The sequence below is a fragment of the Muscardinus avellanarius genome (assembly GCF_963383645.1).
Source record: "Muscardinus avellanarius genome assembly, chromosome: 15".
Classification (NCBI taxonomy): Eukaryota; Metazoa; Chordata; class Mammalia; order Rodentia; family Gliridae; genus Muscardinus; species Muscardinus avellanarius.
In genome coordinates, this window is record NC_137801.1 from 10,904,427 (window position 1) to 10,927,217 (window position 22,791).

The 22,791-nt window shown below is 42.5% G+C and overlaps 1 protein-coding gene across 1 annotated transcript in view; it reads right to left on the reverse strand.

The window, feature by feature from the left end:
• Window positions 1-22,791, reverse strand: part of NBAS (NBAS subunit of NRZ tethering complex) — a gene marked incomplete at both ends in the record, with an annotated part of 312,243 nt that overhangs the window by 119,845 nt on the left and 169,607 nt on the right. The window contains 4 exons of the mRNA XM_080711473.1: window positions 676-786; window positions 4,717-4,946; window positions 16,717-16,854; window positions 17,240-17,316. Coding sequence (XP_080567599.1) covers window positions 676-786; window positions 4,717-4,946; window positions 16,717-16,854; window positions 17,240-17,316 — 556 coding nt within the window. The remainder of the gene's footprint in view (window positions 1-675; window positions 787-4,716; window positions 4,947-16,716; window positions 16,855-17,239; window positions 17,317-22,791) is intronic.

Consider the following 22,791-nt stretch of genomic DNA (forward strand, 5'->3'; position numbering starts at 1 on the left):
AATTCCTGTGGAAGAACCTGAAGGTCTGCTTCAAGTCTTTTCTTTCTGCCTTGTGGAGCCTTTCCCAGAACACGGCTTGTAACAGTTCATTTTGCATTACTATAATAAAATCCCAGAGGTGGACTACATTATAAAGAAAAAAGGTTTATATGGTTCACAAATATGGACTCTCAAAGGGTCCACATGTAGAGAAGGCCTTCTTGCTAGTAGAGTCATAAAGTTTCAAGGGTATCACATGGCAAGGGACAGGAAGTTAGCATCTGTGTAGCAACATCCTCTGCATCCCCTCCTTCCCCCCTTCTTATAAAGCCACCAAGTTTAATCATGGAAGCTCTGCCGATATTTCATACTACTATAGCTAAGATGGTAAACTGAAATTGTACTTCAAAACTTCAAGAGTCTTTTTTTTTCTGCTGTACTTGGGATGGAACCCAGGGGCATTCTACCTCCAAGCTACACCCCCAGCCCTACTTTTTATTCTTGATTTTGAAACAAGGTCTCACTGAGTTGCAAAGGGCCTCACTAAGTAGCTGAGGCTGGCTGCAAACTGCGATCCTCTTGTCTCAGCCTCCCAAATGCTGGGATTACAAGCGTGGGCCACCATGCCCTGCGATTCTTCTCAAATAGGCTGGGAAAAAAAGGCGTGAACTAACCCACCCATGGACGTGTACTTACCCACTGTCGGTGAACAGAAACTCCAAATGGGTCATAAAAACTTCCCAACGGGAGACACTGTACCGCTGTGCCAGAGAAAGGGCGATGCTGTACACATTATCCTCCAGGGTTCTTCAGTAATATCCAATAGTCACAGAGAAGGAAAGGAAAAGAAACACATTACCTCAACCAGCAAGGAAAATGCTCCCTACACTCAGTCCCCAGAATGGCTGCGGTCAGAGTAAGACATGTCACAGGAACTCAGGAAAGAGACTTTCAAGGAATTTTAATGCTCCTTTTTCACTGTGTAGTACTACAATTTACCATGTACTTGTCTAAACCAGTACTTTCCAACCATGAGTAATTCTATTCCCCACGTGGCATTTGACAACATCTGGGTTCATCCTGACTGTCAGAAATGAGGGGTGGAGAGAGTGCTGCCGGCATCTAGTGGGTAGATGCCAGGGCTGCTGTCGAACTTCTACAACACACTGGACAGCCTCTCCAAACATAAGTATCCAGGCAAAATGTCAATGGTGCTGAGCTTAGAAAAACTATGGCCTGACCCTAGTATACAGTCAAGAAAATAGTACATCTCTGCCCTAAGGTGAATATTTGAGAAAGCATGGTTGGTTACTCAGTGAACTTACATTTTCTGCACTGTGCTAGGTATTGTGCCAGCTGCTTAGGACTTAAAAAAATAAACAAGATACAGCCAGGCCTGGTGGCGCACGCTTGTAATCCCCGCACTTGGGAGGCAGAGACAGGAGGATCGCGCAGGTTCGAAGCCAGCCGCGCGCGCTGGCTTAGGAGGCCCTGTTTCCAAATAAAAATGTAAAAATAGTTCTGGGAGTGTAGCCCAGAGGTAGAAGGGCTTCCAGGAACCCCAGTACCCCCCAAAACAAAACAAAAAAAAAAGATACTAGTATTTCTTGAGAAACTCAGTCTGGTGGAAGATATGAAGTGTGGACTAGCAATTAAATACAGTGGTGGCAGAGCTAAAAGAAAAAGGGCAACAAAATACTGTGAGAATAGGGCTGGGGAAATAACGAATCTGAGCTCAAAGTTGAAGGATAAGCAAGCATTAACTAAGCAGTGGTGGTCAGCAGGAGAAGAGGACAAATGGGCCTCTGGTAAATGAAGCAGAAAAGGGGTTGCAACTGGAAAAGCGCAGGATGCTGGTGCCTAAGGGACCTGAACCTTATTCTGTAGGTGACAGAGGCCAGTGGGCGGTTTGAACTGGGCATCATCGCCAGGCTTGAGAATCCCTAGGCATACAGAGACCCAAGGATATGGCCCAGAGCACCCACACTGAGGCCTGCTGCAGGACCCCTAGTTCCCAGAAGAGGAATGGAAGGAAGACATCTTGGTTGGCAAGGCGAGGCGTAGCCCCCACTACAGAAACAGAAAGGAAATCTGCTATTAGTAACACTGCTAAGACCAAGACTGCACTTGCTTTATACTGCCCGTAGGTTAGATTACCAGGAGCTGGCAAGTGTTTTCTATTAAGGGCCACACAGTAAATACTTCAGGCTTTACCATGCAGTTTCGGTGGCATAGTCTTCTTTCGATTGTCTTGTTTTTCCATAAAACTTTGAAATATGAAAGCTCTTCGTTGCTCATGGGCTAAAAACAGGCCATGAGCTGGCTACGTTTGGTCATGGCTTTGGTCACTGTCAATTGAAATTTTCCTTCTTTGTAGAGTACCTACCCCGCATGAGGGAATGGGAATTGCGTGGGAGTGCGTTCCGTTATTAATTCTTCCCTTCTGTTATTGGAGTCTGGCATATTGCCTGGCATGGTTACATGCCGAAAAAGTATCGATATCTTTATCACTCGGTAAAGATGGAAAGGAACCAGACTATCTTATGCTTTCTTCAAAGCTCCCTGCCTGATCCCTGAGAATGTGATATCTAAAGCATGCTGACAATAAAAGTCAGAGATAATAATCCACTTACAAAAAAAAAAACAACTGCCATTAAAACGAGTAGACAATAAGTAGAAAATGAAAAATGGTCACATCATGTCTAGGTGAAAAATAGGAGCTGCAAAATAGGAGGAACTAGGCTTTGCAGTGAAACAGAAGACATTGGAATCCTGTCCCCAAGGCAGAACCGGAAGGCCGCAAGCCCAGGTAAACTCCAAGGCATTTTAAACAAAGCCTGCTGCTTATTTTTCTGAGCAACAGAATGGAAAGAAGTTCTATTATATATTAATCAAAAGCACATATCTGTCCTTTAGGACATACTTCAAATAGCATATAATAACTGGATGCTTAAAAAGGAAAATAAAGGACAAACACTCCAGAGCAAAGTGTAGCTAATGATACAAGGCCTGCCTTACCTTATGAGCTTCTATTCTGCATAATAACTCTCTTCTAAGAAACCACGAACAGGCATCAAGGACGACACAACGCCCAAAGGGAAAGCACAGTGAATTTAGAATGAGGAGCCCGGGCTCAACTCGTGGCTGTGCGGCCTTCAATAGCTCCTTAAAGCTCGCGGCCTCAGATTCCTCTTTCAAAGAGCAAGGAGGATGAAGTATATGGTGTCTTGGGTTACTCTGAAATCTGACATTAGATGACTATGAAATTACAGGCTTCTAGGAGGAGAGAAGAGAAGAGGAAAACGTTGCTCTTCTTAATTGTGAAGGGCCACGGGTCCCCACTTTCTTTTAGTGGTTCCACAGCTGGCCTCATCCTTAAGAGAGTCTGGAGTGGCTCCTATTAGGAAAGAAGCCATGATAACATAAAATTATCAGAGGATGTTAAGGCTTCTTTTCCACTTTCTGAAAGATTTCAATAATAGCGATGAAAATAACACACCATTCTTATGACCAAGATTACGTTTGTTCTTTTCAAGTAATTGGTCGGGGAAGATGAACAGTCAGTAAATATAGGCACAACTTATCCTTAGCTTCAAGGCTCAAAGCCTAGACGGCACTGCACACCAATGTTTAGCTGAAACGAAGAGAACGTGGGGGAAGCCAGACGGTGTTGTGGTGAAGACGCGATGGCTTCGACATGGAAGAGATCGAGGTTAAGACCAGACTCGTCATCTTAACCCATGGAAGCCCGAGCCAGTGACCCCAAATCCCTAAGTGTCATTCTCCTCGGATATAAGATGGAGCTAACAACATTTACCTCACAGGGTTATCTACAAGGCTGAAAGACCTGTGTGTAGAAGGTAAAGTTTATAGAGAAGCTTACACAGCGCCTTAGCCAGGGCAAGCACACGGCCAACTGTTGAAAACAAAATGTCTCTACTTAATAACAACCATCATCGGCGAACACATTTTCACACCTCCTGACACGAAAGAGTTCTCATTTGTCCTAAACCACTAAAACAAACAACAGACACCAGTATTAAAATGAAAGAGAATTTCATTTCTGGAAAGAATCGTGTCCAACAGGCCCTTGAGCTGTGTTGCCGGCTCACGCGAGGGCCTGCCCTTCTGTTGGGCGGGGTGAGGCACAAAAGAGAAAACGGTCGCTTCTGCTTGCCTCTGACAGATGAAACCCCTAGACCCAGGCAGCTTCTCCTTTTCTAGAAGCCCAGGACAGATCAAAGGATCTGAAATTGTAACACCGGGGCTTTCTACAGGACTAAGTCAACAGTATCCAATTGCTAACGCACCGAAGAAATTAAACTTCCGTGAACTTAGAAAAGTGGGACTTCCTGCCGGGAATAAAAGGCGACCTGATTCTTAGAGTTCCATCATTAGCTTCATACTCTTCACTCCCACAAGATCTTTTCTCCACTAATATGGCTGTAATCTTGGAATTGGGCTATCAAAGTCACGAGAAGTTTTTTTTTTTTTTTTTTGGGGGGGGATCCCAGTGCTTACTGTTTGAGTCTATAGGCTTAACATGCCGTCTGCGTCTACTGATCTCCTTAGGAGACACATTCAGCCCTCCGATGACTGGAAAGGGTGGAGGCACCTCCCTGCTGACGGCACTCATGAGTCACAAACCTCTGAAGGGCTGTGTGTGCCGGTCTCATAATTCAACCTGCTCCTGTGAATTTTAGATCTGCCCCCTCCTAAGACAAAGGTATCCCTTACTCTGCCAGGCCGAGGATGGTTTCCCTCTTATACTGGTCATCAGCTGTAAAGCGCTGAACATCCACACCCTTCCGGAGGCCCTGAAGGAGCTGGGCCTGGGTGAAGTCCAGGAGACGCTCATTGTAGTAGTGCAGCTGCGTGGTCAGTGAAGCCAGGTCCTCGGGCCAGGCCTTGGCTCCATGCTGAGCCATGTGCCTGGTGACTGTCCTGATTAGCTCCTTGGGGTCAGCCTGTGAAAGACAAGGGAAAGTTATGGTTGGTCCACATCACGCAAATACAAGCCAGGAAGTCACAAAGAAAAGCAGACCATGTCTATGGGGCACCTGGCTGTGCTTTCACGATGGCCACCCAATCACAGCTCACAGCTGCCCTGAAGCCAACCGCAGAGGGCGTGTTTTGCCCGTCCTGCAGACTACAAAGACGGGACACAGAACTGACTACAAACGAGTTCTGGACTGCTGACTGTGCTTGCAGTTTACAAATCTCTATGCACTTAAAAAGTTAAGACTTTCTTGCTTTTTCAACTATCAGCCACTTACATCATACTTGTGCCCTAGCCATTTGATCATTTGTCATTATTCATTTTGGAAGAAATTTCCATCATCTGGAAAATAATGTTTTGGACCACCTTATGTATTCTAAATAAAAAAGCTGCCGTTCAATAACCCCACTCTATGTGGCTAGATGGCTAAGGAGAAGAGTGTTTTCTCTGAGGATAAGTTAGGAAAAGAAAAACAAAAGCCCACCTCAGTTCCTGAGGTCATAGAGACTTGTAGTTATATACAAAAGCATCCAACCAGCGCTAACTCTGCTCGATTTGGGACTCAATGGGATATTGTCCCATGATCCTTTGCAGCTTCCCTAGTAATAAAATTACTCACGTAGAACAAAATCAAGAATCCAATGGCTGAGAGGAAAAGCGAATACGTGGTTAACTAGCCACGTTTATTTATATTACGGTTGGCCCGAGTGTCAATAAGGCAATAGCAACCCAGCCACCATTCTGGAATGATTTAACGGGGAATATAATATAATACCTGAGCCGCATTAACTCAGTCACATCTGATTCCTGGGAAGACATGGTACATGTTCTAATGCAAGCAAATTAGGGAAAAACCCCAGAACTTAACTTTGGTTTTCAGAAATTCACTCCTAATTAGAGTAAGCTGTCAGCATTGCTAATATGCAAAAACCACTATTCTGAGCTACACAGGAGATCTGTCAATGTAGAGTTTAACCTAGCCTGGCAGTGGCTCTTTGGATCCTATTAAGGAATAATTGGTAATACTGATTTTTAAAAAAAACAATTAAATCTTGGATTTCAGCAGGTGGACTTGAGGAGAAGTCAAACTTACTATATTTAAATTTTTCCACCTCTATGCATACACTGAATCTTATTCTTAAAAAATCACAGATATGTGTCTTACATTAAAAGACTTCAGTTTGAATATTAACCCTATCACAGTAAGCTAAAAAAACCATCTTTCATTCATTCAACAAACATTTTTGTGCACTTATTAAGTACCAAGTGATTACTAAGCAGATATGCTCTTGTTACCCAGAAATGCAGTCTACTGGGAGAGACTATGAAGCAACTAATGGCAGAACACAAGTAAACTCAGGCTGCTATGGGAATACAGAGGAGTGGGACTTGGCCAAGTATCCAGGACGCTTCTCCTTGTAAGAGTCCATGCCTGGGTTAACTACTCAGGCACTACTAGTAAAAAAAAAAAAAAAGCCAGCAGGAATAAGGAAAACAAATTCCAAAAGGATAGACTAAGTCCTATAATTTATTGGGTTGCTAAAGCTTGAAAGAAAAACAGAATGAATAAACCAGATCTAGCTGCAATTACAGAGCGCTCTGTGAACCAGCTACCTGTAATCAGTATTTCTAGCAACGAAATTGGGCAAAGGAGATTCCATGTCTCAGCTGCTCATGTGCCTACGGCTGACATTTAACTCAGTCCCCTTTCTACCTGGCTGGAAATAAGGATGCTCTACATCTCTCTCATTGATGAGACTGAACCCTCTGGAGCACCACCCTGGCCCTCTCATTTTGGGCGCAGTCACCTGTGCAGTGACCTGGTCCAGGGATGCTGCTCAGCCAAGCTGTCTACACCTGCTCTGAATGCTGGATATGCACTGGTTCCCGAAGAAAGAGTGGCTTGCATACCTTTTCTTAGTCTCGAAGGTATAGCACATCATGTATATTCTCCTTACCTTCTAATACAATTTATAATACAATCCCAAGACCATGTGGCAATCCTGGGGATAATTGCTACTTGTGAATATTTACGCAGGCCCATACTTATCCTGTAGAAAGTTTTGAGCCTCCACATACAAACTGCATATTCACAAATGGTTAACAAAAAAGATGTATTATTTCCTTTTGCCCATAAAAAAACTGACACAGCATGATGAAATAAACAGACACACAGAGCTTAGTAGCTGGGTGACCTTATGCAGGTGAGTTCACAGCTGTGTGCTCTGCCGTCTCATCCACACACGGGTAGGAATGACATATGACTTTCATGGTTATGAGAAGCTCTGGAAATATTATATATAAGATACAAAATCCGGTGCCTGGCATAATGTAGTGCTCCAAATATGAAAGGAATGATAAAACTTGCTAAAAGGATAAATGCTCCACACTTTAATTATAGCTTTGTTGTAAAATGTACTTTATATTGCCTCCTTATTAAATCACAGCACCTAGAGGACAGAGACCATGCATACTTCATAAATTCACCTTCTCCAAAAAAAAAGCACAGTCTTTTGCACAAATCAGGTGCAGGATAACGTTGGGGACAGTCGAGCTGGCTTTTCAGCCAGCAGTTCTGGTTTACAATCCGACTCTCCCACTTAGTAGAGAGGCAATTTGGAGTTCCTTCCTAACTCTGCTTCCTTGCCTCTAAAAGATATGCATACCTATGTTCATAGCAGCACAATTTGTAATAGCCAAAATTTGGAAACAACCTAGGCCCCCATCAACAGATGAATGGTTTGCAAAGTTATGGGAAATACACACAATGGAATTCTATTCAGCTATAAAGAAGAACAAAATAACAAATAACGTCATTCTTAAGAAGATGGAAAGGGCTGGAAAGCATTATGTTAAGTGAGATCAGCCAAACACAGAAAGAGAAGGGACATATGTTTCCTCTAATATGCCCAAACGAGTGAGCATTGGGGATACCAGAGGGACTCCAGATAATGGAAGGGAAATCTCAGCAAAGTTTGAATGGAAAACTAAGAGAGGAAGGAGGCTGAACTTGATTGATGAGCGGCTATTTCCAAATAGGTGTAAAAGTACGAATATAGCAAGGTCAGCCTGGGTATTAAGTATCGGGAGGGGGAAAGGGAAATGAGGGTGGGGAGAGGGCACCAAATAGAGAGTAAATGTATAACATTTACTTTCAATAAAAAAAAATAAAAATTTGAAAAATAAAAAGTAAAAAAATAAAAAATAAAAGAGGGTCAATAGGCAGGCACATCCTCCTCACAGTTTGCTGGGAGGCACAAACAAAACAAGACACTTTAAAACACTCCTTTCTCCATTATTATATGAAAGCAAACCGGACCCAGAGCTTACTCTTAAGAAATTAAAACCTGATGATCTAGCCGGGCGTGGTGGCCACGCTTGTAAGCCCCGCACTTGGGAGGCGGAGACAGGAGGATCGCGCGGGTTCAAAGCCAGCCGTGCTGGCTTAAGAGACCCTGTTTCCAAATAAAAAGGTATGAAAATAGGTCTGGGAGTGTAGCCCGGAGGTAGAAGGGCTTCCAGGAGCCCCGTATCTATCTATCTATCTGTCTCTCTCTCTCTCTCTCTCTCTCTCTCTCTCTCTGTATCTCTCTCTCTCTCTCTCTCTCTCTCTCACACACACACACACACACACACACACACACACACACACTAATGATCGACAAAGATGCACACATAAAAAAATTTCCAGGAAGCATCTGGATAAACGCTCATTATAGAATCACAAGCCAAAGGTCCTGGGAACTCCAAGGAGGGAGCAACTGATTCCCTCTCCTGATTCTTCTGGGGCTCAGTTTCCTCAGATGGAAAAAAAGAAAAAGAAAAGAAAGAGCTCCACCAGATGATTACCTAAGACTAACATCCTATGAATATCAAAGAATCCAGTCATTGAGACAAAACGAACCCTTGTAAACCCCTCAGGTGTGGCAATGAGGATGTTCTACGTCTCTCTCACTTATGCCTCCGCTAAATATTCAGAACAGATTTCTTTGTTTAAAAACACACCTTTTTCAGACCAACAAATTACAGCCAACAGAATCCCACATCGTTTAAATAACTTTAATCCTTCTCCTTTCCAATGGAGAAACTGTCTGGCTCCTCTGTGAATGATTTTTATTTCATATTCTTTATGCATCACATTTATTCACTTTTCCTAAGAATTATTTAAGATTAAAAAATCTATTTTATTCTTCAGGATGGAACAGGCCTAGTACTAAATATACATGTACTGAGTCTAGTACTAAATATACATGTACTGAGTCTAGTACTAAACATGCATGTACTGAGTCTAGTACTAAACATACATGTACTGAATCTAGTACTAAACATATATGTACTGAGTCTAGTACTAAACATGCATGTACTGAGTCTAGTACGAAATATATATTTACTGAATCTAGTACTAAACATACATGTACTGAGTCTAGTACGAAATATACAGGTACTAAGTCTCAGTTAATACTGATAATCTTAAAGAACAGGAGTCTCTGAACAGCTGTTTTGCAGGAGGGTAAAGACCTAGGCAACTTCGTTTAAGGACACTCAGCTACTAATGGTAAAGGAAGGCTATGAACCCCAAGCATAATGCTCCCCAAGAACTATCCTTTTATATTTAGTACTCACAGAGGGGTTTTTCTTAAAATTATGAAGCCCTTGATTCAATCAGTATAGATGTAGTTCCCACTAAATGTAAGTAAGACCTGGCATAAGAGTTCTTTTACAAACGATGGGTTTAGAGTGATATATTTCAATACTGCTATTCTATCTTTTCCAGGTAGACTTGTGTTCACACGTACACATGCTGAACAATACCAATGCCTCAAGTGTCTGAGTGGATTTCTGATGTGAGCTCCAATTCCAAGCGTCTCAGTTTCTTCTCTGATGACAGCAGTGCTTTAGAATCACGAATGAGTTCAGCATTTTCTTTTCAACTCCTGGTATAAGTACACCTCTTTTGGAAATTGCCTTAGGTGATATGGTGAATAAGGTCAATCTATTAATTCCCTGACAGGTTTCTAAGCACTGGCAAGTTTCTGGATTATCAAATATTTGTTAAGGATACAGAGAGACTTTCAGTACTTTAATTTATTGTGTAAAACGTAATAGTCCTGAGAAAAGACACCTCTCACAAAAGCTTCTAAGGAAAAGTGAAATTAATTTAGTGAAAAACAAAGAAATTGGCACCCAAAGCCTCAATTTCCCTCGGAAGCACCAGGCCTTCCATTTCTAAAATTGAAGCAATTTCTTCTGTCTTGAGTCCTCATGAAGATTAAATGAGCCTGGATGGCTGAGCATGTAGTCAGCTCTAGCTGCCTGTGCAAATTATCTTCTTTGTGCTGCTACTGCTGTCTGTCTCTTCCTCAAGGAACTTGACTGTTTATAATTACCTCCAATATTCTATGTAAAGTCCAGAAAAACTTCCCCCTGAGCTTACCATCTTTTTTCTTAAATATCTTAGAAGATCCCCTATTCTCCCTAGCACTTCATTGTATGCATCTAGCCATCTACCCTCATGACCGTAGTTTCTAAGCATCTCACATGAGTTCCACTGGACGCTCAACCCAGTGATGTGAGGTAGAGCAAGGGACATAGCCGATTCCGTTCTCCAGATGCCCAATCGGTACCGGGAGCACCCGCGGCTGCAGTCTTACAACCAGGACAGAGTTAAGGCCTCTGGTCTCCAGCTCACCCCTCACCCACACCCCTGAGCAGGTCTCCACTAGGGTTCTACACACCAAGCCTCACACTGTCTTCCGTTGTTTAGATACATTCAAATGTATGTCGCACTATCATGGCCCCACCCACTTTCAATGACATGATTCATAACTGTATCCTCCAAGAAGGTTGTAAAGGACTTTATACATAGCTTCAAAATTGTCCATATTGTGTTCAAAGTGGTTTTTTCTTTTTTTTTTTTTGGTGGTACTGGGGTTCCTGGAAACCCTTCTACCTCCGGGCTACACTCCCAGACACCTATTTTTATATTTTTATTTGGAAACACGATCTCTTAAGCCAGCGAGGCTGGCTTCAAACCTGCACGATCCTCCCGTCTCCGCCTCCCAAGCGTGGGGATGACAAGCGTGCGCCACCACGCCCGGCCCAAAGTGGTATTTTAAAATATCACAAGCCACAAAAAGTAACAGCATAAAATGGTATCAAAGATCTAACAAGGAAGTTGTAAAGAGTTAAATTATTCTATTTTCCCTCCAAAACTCAGCAATGCAGTTCTTCAGGGGGTAAATACAATTTCTTTAAAGAATATGGTCAAATCTCTGTAACAACAAAATATGCATAAATATTCATGACAACAAAATGTTCAATGACTTAATCTACTGCTTACCAGTAGAGGTAATAAATCCATTCTGGTTTAATAGTCTGCATTTCTCGGTACTATTGTTTGAGAAGTTTTAAACAGGTGGTAAGTTTCCCCTCTGGGGTTGTTATTTTGCTTGAGATAATTTTCTACTTAGTATTTTCAATTAGTAGCTTAAAAAAAAAACCACATCTCAGAAATAGTCTACCATAAAGTTTTGAATTTCATCCCTGCTGTGCCTGCTTCCCGCGCCTATAAAACTAAAGGACACGTTTCCATTTTTAGCTGATTTTCATCTTCTGAAAACTTTTTTAAAAGCATGTTAGAAAGATCCCACTTTAAGATGCACGTACAATAATTAGAAGGGCGAGCTATAAACGGAAAAGAAAACCCAAGGTATAGCGCGGTAAGTATGTATTACTCACATTTGTCTAAAATGGAGCTGCAGAAATACATATATCCTAAACTATTTCTGGACAGATCCAAAAGGGACATACTGCCTTTTAATTGTACACCATTTTCACTGTGTAAGTTTTCTGGCCACGTATGTTGTATGTCTTAAAATTTAAAAAGGTAATTAAAACAGAAACTAGAATAAAAAATGATCTGCTATTGACCATTTGCCAATTAACATTTTGTTTTATTTTATTTTGCGGGTCTGGAGATGGAACCCAGGGGCATTTGACCTCTGAGCTACACCCCCTGCCCTAGTTTTTATTCTTTATTTTGAAACCTGGTCTCACTGAGTTGCAGAGGGCCTCACTAAGTAGCTGAGGCTGTCCGCGAACCGCGATCCTCCTGGTCTCAGCCTCCCAAATGCTGGGATTACAAGCATGTGCCACCACACCTGGCTTGCCAATTATCATTTTATAACAAAAAGAAAAAACTTAGGTGAGGCGGGCCATTCGGGAGCCTGGTCCCACCCTCGGCAGCTGGCTCAGGTGAGCCCCGCCCTGCACCACGCACAGGCCTCGACCAGGAAAAAGCCGCACATCCCACCCATCCACCCAAGTCAGCATCCCTTCAGCACAGAACCACGGGGGATGGAAAGCGGAGATGTGAAAAGACTGCGGAATTAGAAACCCGCAGAACTGACAAGGGACTGAAAGCTAAGCCTCGCTGGGTGTTATTATGTGTGGGCAACAAATTGAAACCACTTTGATTTCCATTTCCAAGATGATTCATCAGGAGTTTGTCATATTTAATTCCAAACTCAGCAGTGCTGTTTTATGCAGAGGAAGATGCTGAAAAGACTCAAATAATGAGCCATTAGGCAGTCAATGGAAAACTCTTATGTACTTAAAACAGCCCGGGACTGTGCCTGCCGGTACTGGCTTCTACTCTGAGAGGGTCAGGGCTCACAGATCCCAACCTCTGAGCCTTTCCAACACACAGGAGCAGACGTGATTCCTAATCTTATTTGAATGCCAATTAACAGTCACTGGAAAACTGCAGTGTGCTAGGCCCTGGGAGCTAGGGAAAAATGGGATTACTGCTCTCAAACCAAGTCACCCGAGTGACAGGAGAGAGTTGTGTACCAACTACATGAGCCTCAACAACTGCTTGCCTGATGTACGCTCTCAGAGAGCAGGGGGCAGTGACATATGGAGGAGGCAGGGGCTCCAGGAAAGCCTCCCTGGGCTCAGACTCCCCTGTCTATAGCGGAGAAGAGCAGGCCGTTCAGGCAGAATGGATTTTATCTGCATGTGCACAAAGGTCCAGAAAAGGATTTTAAATTCATAGGGAAAAAAAACGTTCTGAAAAGTCAGGACATAAATTTCAAAAAAGGGAGTGTCACAAAGTTGCTGGAAAGAGAAGGAAGGGCCAGCCAGCACATGGAGGGTCCTGGCTGCCACACACGGGAGTCCATGTTTGACCTCAGAGACACAGAGCAGCACGTGAAGACAGCCTGCTGGGAATTACCCAACCACCTGTTGGATGTACATGCCCAAGAGATCACTCAGGTAAAAAATAAAATAAAAACAGACAGAAAGAAAGGACAAGGTGCTGCTGCCTCTTTGCAGCAGAGCTAGTGCTCAAGCAACGGGCAGGTGCAGCCTGGGGTCAGCGCCAAGCGACAGGTGTCACTTCCTACCAGGGTGACCGTGAACGAGGCACCGCATGTCTCTGAACCATTTTCTCCATTTCATCCCCCTTCTTCAGAACGGGGATGCTCTGAGGCTCAAAAAGCAGAATGAACACGAAGGACGCTTTAAAGCAGGCAAGTGCCTTGTTAGGGTTCATCTTGTGTTTCAACCGTCCATTGATGACTCCCATAAACGAAGTCCTGAAGCCGACTGTTGAGTCAGCCCCTCCGGACACGTTCTTGACCAGACATAGGAGCCCCCGGCAATGGAGAAGCCTGGTCGCAGATGGCACCTCCACCCCTCTCCTCCAGGCGGGCCCTCCCTTGGTTCCTTGGATCTTATACAGTCAAGTGTTAACATCAACTCGGGCACCTTGTTAAGAAGTACCCAGTACGCCTGGCAGGAGAGTGGCACCCCGTGGCTCTGTCCCCTCCGTGCTGTCTGGCGCGCCCCCACCCCAGGTCTCTGTGCAGCGCTGCCCTCCTCCTTTGTTCCTTACCCAGAGCTACCTTCTCAACTGAGGCCATTCCTGACCCTACCAACATGGAACTTTCCGTGCACACACATGCCAGCACCACTTCCTATTATTTTTCTTTGCTTTTAATGTCTACTTTATTTCCGTATTCTGTTTATGGTGCTCTTTTCTCTAGTTGAATGTAATTCCTAACAGGGGGAGGGCCTGAATGCACTTCACTGACTACTGTTTCCTCGACAATCCTGCCTGGCATACAGCAGCCACATGGTAAATATTTGATGAACACAAACACACACACAGTTCAATTACTTTGTGTGCGCTGCAGAATTATTCATGAGTGTTCAGTCATCTAAACAGTAAACATTTGTTTACTCCCCTTTATATCTACTTCTTACTCTGTAAGTTAGGGTGCCCAATGAACACAACAAAACACTACCCTCACATCTCACAGGATCTGGTGGGATGAGGGTAGATGCGCTCTAAGCAATGCAGGCCGTGTGCCGTCACAGAGGCACATGTGGAGCGGTGCAGAAGCACCCAGAGGCACGCACAGGCTTCTGGGAGCACCACACGAAGCTTCCCTGCCCAAGGAGCACCTGAGCCAAGTGGCTAAGCAAAGAAATGGTGGGCAAGCAGCATGGGCAGAAGCACCACAGGCTTGAGACAGAGCAATATCACAGACAAAAAGGAAGACGTCCAAGAGGCTGGCAGGTAGAGCTGCGGGAAACTGCATTAAGGTGAGGACACGAGTAGAGAACTGAAAACAAATGGAGAGTGAAGATCCTCCCCCTCCCTTAGTCCATCTGTCTACCTAGAGGAGGCTCTGAATTTCTCCTCCGTTCCAGCCGCTCTGACCCAATCAAGTAACCCCCGTATATGGATGGATAGCAAGGGTTGAGCTACTAGGGCACCATGCCATGTGCCATCAGCAGCCCCGTGTCCCGCAGGGGGAGGTGGCCCACAGGAGGTGTCCTGGGTATGTTGAGTGACAAAGGAACTGACTCAATGATGGCCTTTCAATCCTCTACATTAGAGAAAGGCCCAGCACAGCACTATGCACACGGAAGGACCTTAATGTAGAAGATATAAACTGGAACGAAAGAGGGAGACCTCATCCACACTGGCATCCCATGGCAATGCTCTCCACTCAGAAAACACAGTCAAATCTAGTCTGAGAACTTGACCTCTGGAGCGTGGGGGAGCTCAAGTTCAGAATGAGGTATATAATGCATGTGGCCAGAGCAAAGCTGTGTTGTGCTTCACCAAATTCGTGTTTCAGAATAAGTTGCTTGCTTCTTACATACAGTGCTAATGAAAATGTAAGCATAAAATAAATTCACCAAATTTCCATCTATATAAACACTTTATTCCCTCAATCTATAACACGGCAAATCAATGCATGGTTCTTATTTCACATAAAACATAACAAAGATATAAAAACAAAACAACTACAATATAGTAATTTTATGTGAAATAAGTAAATGTACAAAGCAGCAGTAGCTACAAAAATAAAGTCAAGATTCCCAAAATAAAATACATCAACTAGAGCGTGGTGGCACACGCTTGTAATCCCTGCGCTTGGGAGGCGGAGACAGGAGGATCACGCAGGTTCGAAGCCAGCCGCGCTGGCATAAGAGACCCTGTTTCAAAAATATAAAGTAGGTCTGGGAGTGTAGTCCAGAGGTAGAAGGGCTTCCAGGAACCCCAGTACCACCACCAAAAAATAAATAAAAAAAAAATACATCGACTAGAAAAAAGAAAAAACAATTCTTATTTCTTGGCCAAATACCATCATAGTAATACAACTACACCTGAAAACAATGCACACCTAACACCACAGTGCTTGGCAGATAAACCTGCTCGCGGATGGTTCATCCACTCCCCTCTCCTCTTAGATAAAGATTGATGGATGGAAGCCATAGCCAGCCCACATCGTGCTCGGATAGTAAGAGGCTCGTAGATTTGCTTTGGATAGCTGAAGCAGCTACAATTTTGATACACATAAGAAGTTATTTCCTTGTGATCAATAACATGCTTTGAGTCAATAACATTAGATCTTAGATTTGTGTACAGAGAAGATCTGAAAGTCTGACCTATTTACTTACCTACTCTTTTTTTGGGGGGAGAGGGTCTTTATTTTTGTCTTTTTGGAACTGGGGTCAAACCCAGGGCACTGGACTTACAAAGCAAACGCTTTGCCACTGAGCTACATCCCTGCCCCTACTTATCTACTCTTGAAGCGATACTTAATTCACCCAAAAAATTGATAATTTTCCCAATGCTTAGCAATAAAATCAGTCTATTCAAGAAAATTGGACAACTGTGACTTCCCAGTGGCATCTCTTAACAACTAATGTGTCCACAAAAAAAGTGCACATATCTTGAGCCATTGCTAGCTACTTTTACTCAGAGACAAACACTAATGATATATAAAAGCTGTCTAAAGCTTACGGCAAGGAGGAATGATATATTTCAACATTCCATCTGTACAATTACTACTCTCCTATCTTTAGCTTAAAAATAAATAAAAGTGCAATATTGCTCAAAGAATTATGTGGCCTACTTTCCTAAATTAGATGCAATCTTCCTCTTGAGTAGTGAATTAAAGAGCCAAGTCTCCATTTAACTTCTATCTTAGCCTTTTGTAACTAAGAACTTAGAAAATAAAGTAAATGAAAGAAAAATTAGTGAGAAGAATCATCCGTCACAGCAAATATCAGAACCTGGAAAAGCAATCTAACAGAAAAAGCCAGGGCCATCTGCCACTTGGAAGGCATTCTAGATAACAAGGGGAAAACACATGATTTTACTACTTTAGGAAAGCTACTCCCCTCTTAATAAAGAGGAAGCCATGAGGACTCACCCTATAGAGCGGATGGCACTTGTCAGTGAAACAGGGAGCCAGTCGGGTGTAGATCTGCAGGCTGTAGTAGTACGCGGCCAGCTGGAGAGACAAGGCAGAGTGGGACTGCTTTTCAAAGCACCTGTTCGCATCTAACACCTACGAAAGAATATCATATAATTAAAACAACTAAAGAGAAATAAACAGGATCACTTAAACCATCCCTGTCCTAGTCTCTGCCCTAGGGTTTTGATACAAAGTCCCCATCCCATCAACTCAGACTGCAGCTCAACTCAGCATGACAAAAACGAAAATTCTGCATGTATAGGCTGGTCCTAGGCATGTAGAAGTGGATTTAAAGATCAACATGTAAGCTAACATTGTAGGCTTCACCCTCTGGATACTAATCAGGGTCCCTTCAGCACCTAAGAACCATCAGAAGGAAATGACACGCATAATAAACAACTTTATTGACAAGGATCCCAGTCAGGATTTCCAGCCTATTCGCTTCTCATTTCTCCTCCACTGGGCAGGGGACGCTCACCTGTGGTAAGGCGAGGAGATAAGCGAGAGCCAGGGTCATGTCATTTGGCAAAGCATCACTTGCCAGCTGCAGGAGAACTGGATGCAGGAAAAAGAAGTGCATTATTTTGTCATGTTTTTAGCTCAATGTAACTTCAAGATAATTAGCTTAGCAGAACTCCTGAAGACCTTTCAAGAAAAATCTGTTCAGTACCATCTAAACACAGACCACAGAGAACCATGCTAAATAGTAACCTTGCCTTAACTGGGAGAAAGTAAGGGCTGCTTAGACGTGAGGAAATCCTGTGCAGGAGGCTTTTGCAAAATCTAAGCATAAAGTGTCAGTAAAGGTGACAGTAGAGACTCAGGCCGTGATGTAAAATTATGCTTATTAGTGACAGCTAACATGGAGGGTGAACATGGAAATACTGAAGGTCAGTGCAATAAAATCATTCTGTGAGCACAAATCTTGAATAAACTGTCTGATTACTACAATGATGACAACATGATTTTTGCTCCTTCCAAAAACACGCCTTTTCATCATACTCCAAAAAAAGGAAAACAGTCTTTTGTTTTGTTCATGTCTCAAAATATCCCCACCATTAACAACTTTTCCAAAAATTATTTCATAGAAGCAACAATCTGCCAATATCATAACTTTTAAAAGAGACTACATTACAATCAAGTGTGCTTATATAGTTTCTTAAAGGTAGTCATATATAATCACAATATAAGACCTTTACTTAAAAAAATCACCTAAGACTCTCACGGTCTGTATTAACAAAAGAGAAGGGCACATGAGTAATCCGAAGTAAATGACAATTAACTTTGGAAATGAACTGTATGGTTTTTTTTTCCCTTCCCTCAGAAGGTTTACCTTACGTGACTTAATTCAGTCCTTTGTACAATCTGGGTTTAGCTGATACTCTGGGCAGTGGGAAGGCTAGGAAAGTGAGAAGCAGTGTACAAATGGCCAAGTTTCAGAGACTGACAGAGGACCCAAAATTCCCTGTGGATGGTTTATGGGAAGAAATGCTGAGCTCTCTCCACTGTGCTTCTACAAAGAGTTTTCCAAATATTTCCTATATATTCTCCAAGTTCTATGAAGCAAATGGGCCACCAGTCAGCCTCAGGCCTCCCAAAGAGCTGCATTAGAGACATTTTCTAATCAAAAGCTATTCATTTCCAAGACAATTTCCAAATACATCCCTTCATTCAATCAATATCAATGAAAATCTTCTCAGAACGAGACACTGATGTAGGACAAAGCTCAAGAGTCTCTGCCCTTCAGCAAGAAAAGAACTATGACAAGAGAAACTCCACACAAATAATTTTACAATACAATATTAAAGGCCCAAATCAAATTTTGCACAATCATGGGAGCAAAGACGGTCAGTAAATGTATCCTAGAAAACTATAAAAAACTAATGGAGCCAAGAATGGCGGTGCACACTTGTAATCCCAGTATTAGGGAGGCTGCAACAGAAGGATAGCAGGTTCAGCAACTTAGTGAGGTCCTGTTCCAAAATAAAAAATAAAATCAGGGTTGGGGTATACCTGGAAGGCAGAATGCCCCTGGGTTTAATCCACAGCACCCAAAACAAACACTCTCAAGGATGAAAGGGTTGCCCTACAAATGTTGGAGGCCCACAGAGAGAGCAAGTAAGTTTAATATGCTAAAATCCCTGGTCTACTTGAGAAAGATTTATTTACAATCCAAACATTACATACTCCACACACAAACACACATGACTTTCATTTTAACTTATGCCTGCCTTATATATTCTACCATTCAACCTCTGCGCATCAGTCTTTCCAGACCCTTATTTTAAGGGAACAAAAATTCCAATTGTTTCACATACCAATAATTCTTTCCTGTTAAATTTCTTTCCTAAAATGTTCTATAAAGTGACCTCCAATTGCAACCACATCTAGTTTCTTCTCATTTCCGTTTTAATTTTCTTCAGGTATTTCCCTTTTTTAAGCTCAAAAAAGGCCAGTTTTCAGACAGGCAGATCTGAACCCACTCATCAAAATCAGCTATCTCTGCAAAGGACTCCCTGAAGGGGTGGGGGGTGCATTCCAGATGCTGGCTTTTCTCCAGCTGTCGCCAGGACCTTGCTTCTCACTGCTGAGGTCAGAGCCAATCTCAGGCCCACCTGGGAAATTAGGTTCCATTCCTGACAATCTTCTCACATCTTTCTTTACCACCACATCAACTCAATTGTTCCCTTTATTTATTGTGCATTTGGCCGTTTCCAAAAACGAAAGCACCCTCAAAGGATATTCTGAAAAATATGCTAGAGACCCCAAACAAATTCCAAAACAAAAACAAGTGAAGGAAAGAAAACAGTGACGGAAAGGAATGAGGACACCACTGGAACAGATACACAGCCCCGGGAGACACCTCTGAGGGGAGGAGTCTCCTCTGAACATCGACGTTCCAGTAGGTTTATTTTATGAACAGTGACACTGCATCACAGATACAACTCGCAAAATGGTCACTAACATTTCTTACCCACAGATAACTGAGTGCAAAGCTGATGCCAAGCAGAAAAAGAGAATTCAATTTCCATAAGCTCAAAGTACTGCCAAAAACTGCCCTTGAAGACTTGTCTAAAAAGCCATCAGAAATTTGTTTCAAGTCAATATCGCACAGACTTCACAAACACAGCTGTTATGAATCATGTTCTTTAGTTTCTGTATTTTATGATGCTTTGACATTTGGGAGACCTTGGTAATCCTAGAGAGACTGCCCTTTCCGGGCTACCTAATTCCTAGAGAGAACAAACAGCCAGTCTGTGAGCACAGCTTTGACATGCAAACCAAGTCCCAGGCTGAACCACCTCGTCTAGCTTGGCTTTTTTACACTTTTGAGGCAATAATTTGTCTTAATCATCCCTAAGGTCAAATATCAGAAAGCTAGCGACTAGCCCTGTAGCTAGAAGCTGCCAAAATCATCTGCACTGCCTGGCTTCCTGGGGCCTCTCTCTCTCCCTCCTGTGAAAGCCAACAGAGAGGCGGGCATGCTTTCTGGCTACTCTGCCTCTGACCCACTCAGGCTGCCCCACCTGTGGTGTGCTGTCTCCTGTTTTAGGAATCTGTATCAACCCTTTCCTTCATGACAATCATTTCCATGTCTACATGTCTCCTCACACCTAAAGAACAAAATCCCAGACATCTTAGAACAACAACTTAAACAAAATCTATGCATACACAATGAATTTCTGACCTACACAATCAGAATGATTCACCAGAAAGAAAACCATCCTTAGAACCAGAAAGTTGTGGGATCAGAGCTCAGGCTCACCACTGATGAATTATGGAGCGTTGAGTTTCAGCACTCAGAAGGATTTGGAAGTAGAAACTTAAGTTGTAAATAGACTATATATATTGCATGATAAGTTCATCAGCATAGCCTGGAGCACCCAATAATCAACCACATTATTATTTCTAATGTAAAAGTATTTGCAAACTCATACAAAGCCAGATAAGCAAAGACTATATGTAGACAGTTGCATGTTGGTTTGGTTCAGGCACGAATGCCAATGAGTTACCCCAAATCCTACAGGTGTTGAAAACATTTTGGACTTTGGATCTTGACATTATTGGCCACCTATGAGGCAAAGCATTTTACGTGCACAGCAGCTCCCTAGCATGGAGAAAGCACCCAGTAGGTTCCCTTCCTTCCTCTTCCGATCACAGGCTTGAGGAAGCAAATGATTTTTCTCTATTTAGAGCAAGTTTTGATTTTCCCCCAAAAATGATTGATAGTAGGTCCTTCCATTAATGACTAGCTCAGTAGTAACAGAAAAATTACTTCCATTTTATACAAGTCATAATTATTAATGAATTAAAGACTGCATTTAAGCATGAAGACTAATTTCACTCAGAAGAAACCAGCAGCCTTTAAGTCACACCTGATTAACTGGCCCTCTTCTACCATATTTATTTTTACTCAGCAGCTCCTCACTGAGCACTCGACCGTCCTTTGAACTAGTTACTCTTCCCTTGTGTGTAGAAGAACTTAGCTCTGCTTTCCTCCATTTACACAGGAGGATTTGGAGTCACAATACCACCTCTTTTCTGTCTGCCTCGGAGCAACACACAAATTGTAGCAGGTTTGGGGGAAAAAATATTGTTCCCTTGTTAGATTTGTTAGAATGCCATTCTAACAAATTCACTAGTCTGGCTTTTTGTTGTTCTACTTCATAAATGGGTGGACTGACCCACAGCATCCATGACCCAGACACTAACTTCCCCACAAGTCCCTCTGGCCCCATGTCCAAAGGAGGCCCAAACCAAGACTTCCTGGTCTCTTCAAGCTCACTGAAGTGCTGACACTGCCCGTGAGCCCCTCGCTGGGCTTTGGGATCTTGAGTTCTTGAACTTGTCACTAAGTGATCTGATCCTCCCCTTCGCCCCTGCCACCCCCTGCTGCTCAAGTGAAGGTATACTGTTATTTTATCAGTCTTAGTTCTCATTTGACATTTTCCTCTCCTGGAGAATTCAACTACATTGTGTTTTTGTTTCTGTACGCATGCATGCATTTGTCCTGGGGTTTTAATGCCCATTCGAACCCCTAGTAGAAATGGGCCTTCTACCTTTGAGCTGTAAGCCCAGCCCTCTTTATTTTTGCTGAGGCTGGACTCAGATGTGCAATCCTCTCTCCTCAGTCTCCCAAGTACTAGGCTTACCAGCTGTACCACCACACCCAGCTTCAAAAGCATCCTTAACTTCTGCAAGCACTTTAATCCACTGTCCCGTATTTATCTCTATCCCATGTCCCAAGGCCAGGATTACTGACTCTTTGTTAGATTTGACCACTTAAATTTTGACCAAGATTAATTCTTTTCAGAGCTTTCAGGTTTCTGAAATAGAACACTATCCTCTCAAGCTACACAGCCCAGACCATGAGAGCCATGTCTACCCTTTCTCCAAGCACTGATTCTGTGCAAAAAAAAAAAAAAAAAACAAGGACCACTGGAAGGTGCTTTATAATACATTTCATTTCAGACCAAAATTTCCAAATTTCCAGGAGAAAGTTGCCCATATTATTAACTTGAAAATCATTAGCCATTAAAACATTTATTTAGTTAAATAAATGATCAATTTTCTGCAGTTAATTTCCATAAGAACTTTTTCATCAGCTTTATTCAAAAATTCAAAACAGCCTATCATGGTAGGAAGCATTATGACCTACTTCTGAACCAGACAGGAACCACATTTTCCCTACTATTTTTAATTAGGGTCATTTAATCTCTATTGCTCTCAAATTCTGCTGAGTTTCTGATAAATATTTGATGTTATAAAATAGCTAAAAGATATGTGTTCCATCTATATTAACACTTTCAAAAGATATCAAATTTATAGTATATGTGAAAATTATAATCCTTCATAAATGATAGGCTCAAAAGTAACTAAAAAGGATAATTATTACTAAAATCATCTGTTTTAAATATACACAGAATACTAAAGATACATACAATATACCTTTTTTTTTGGTCCTAGGGATTGAACTCAGGTGCATTCTACTTCCAAGCTATACTTCCAGTCCTTTTTATATTTTATTTT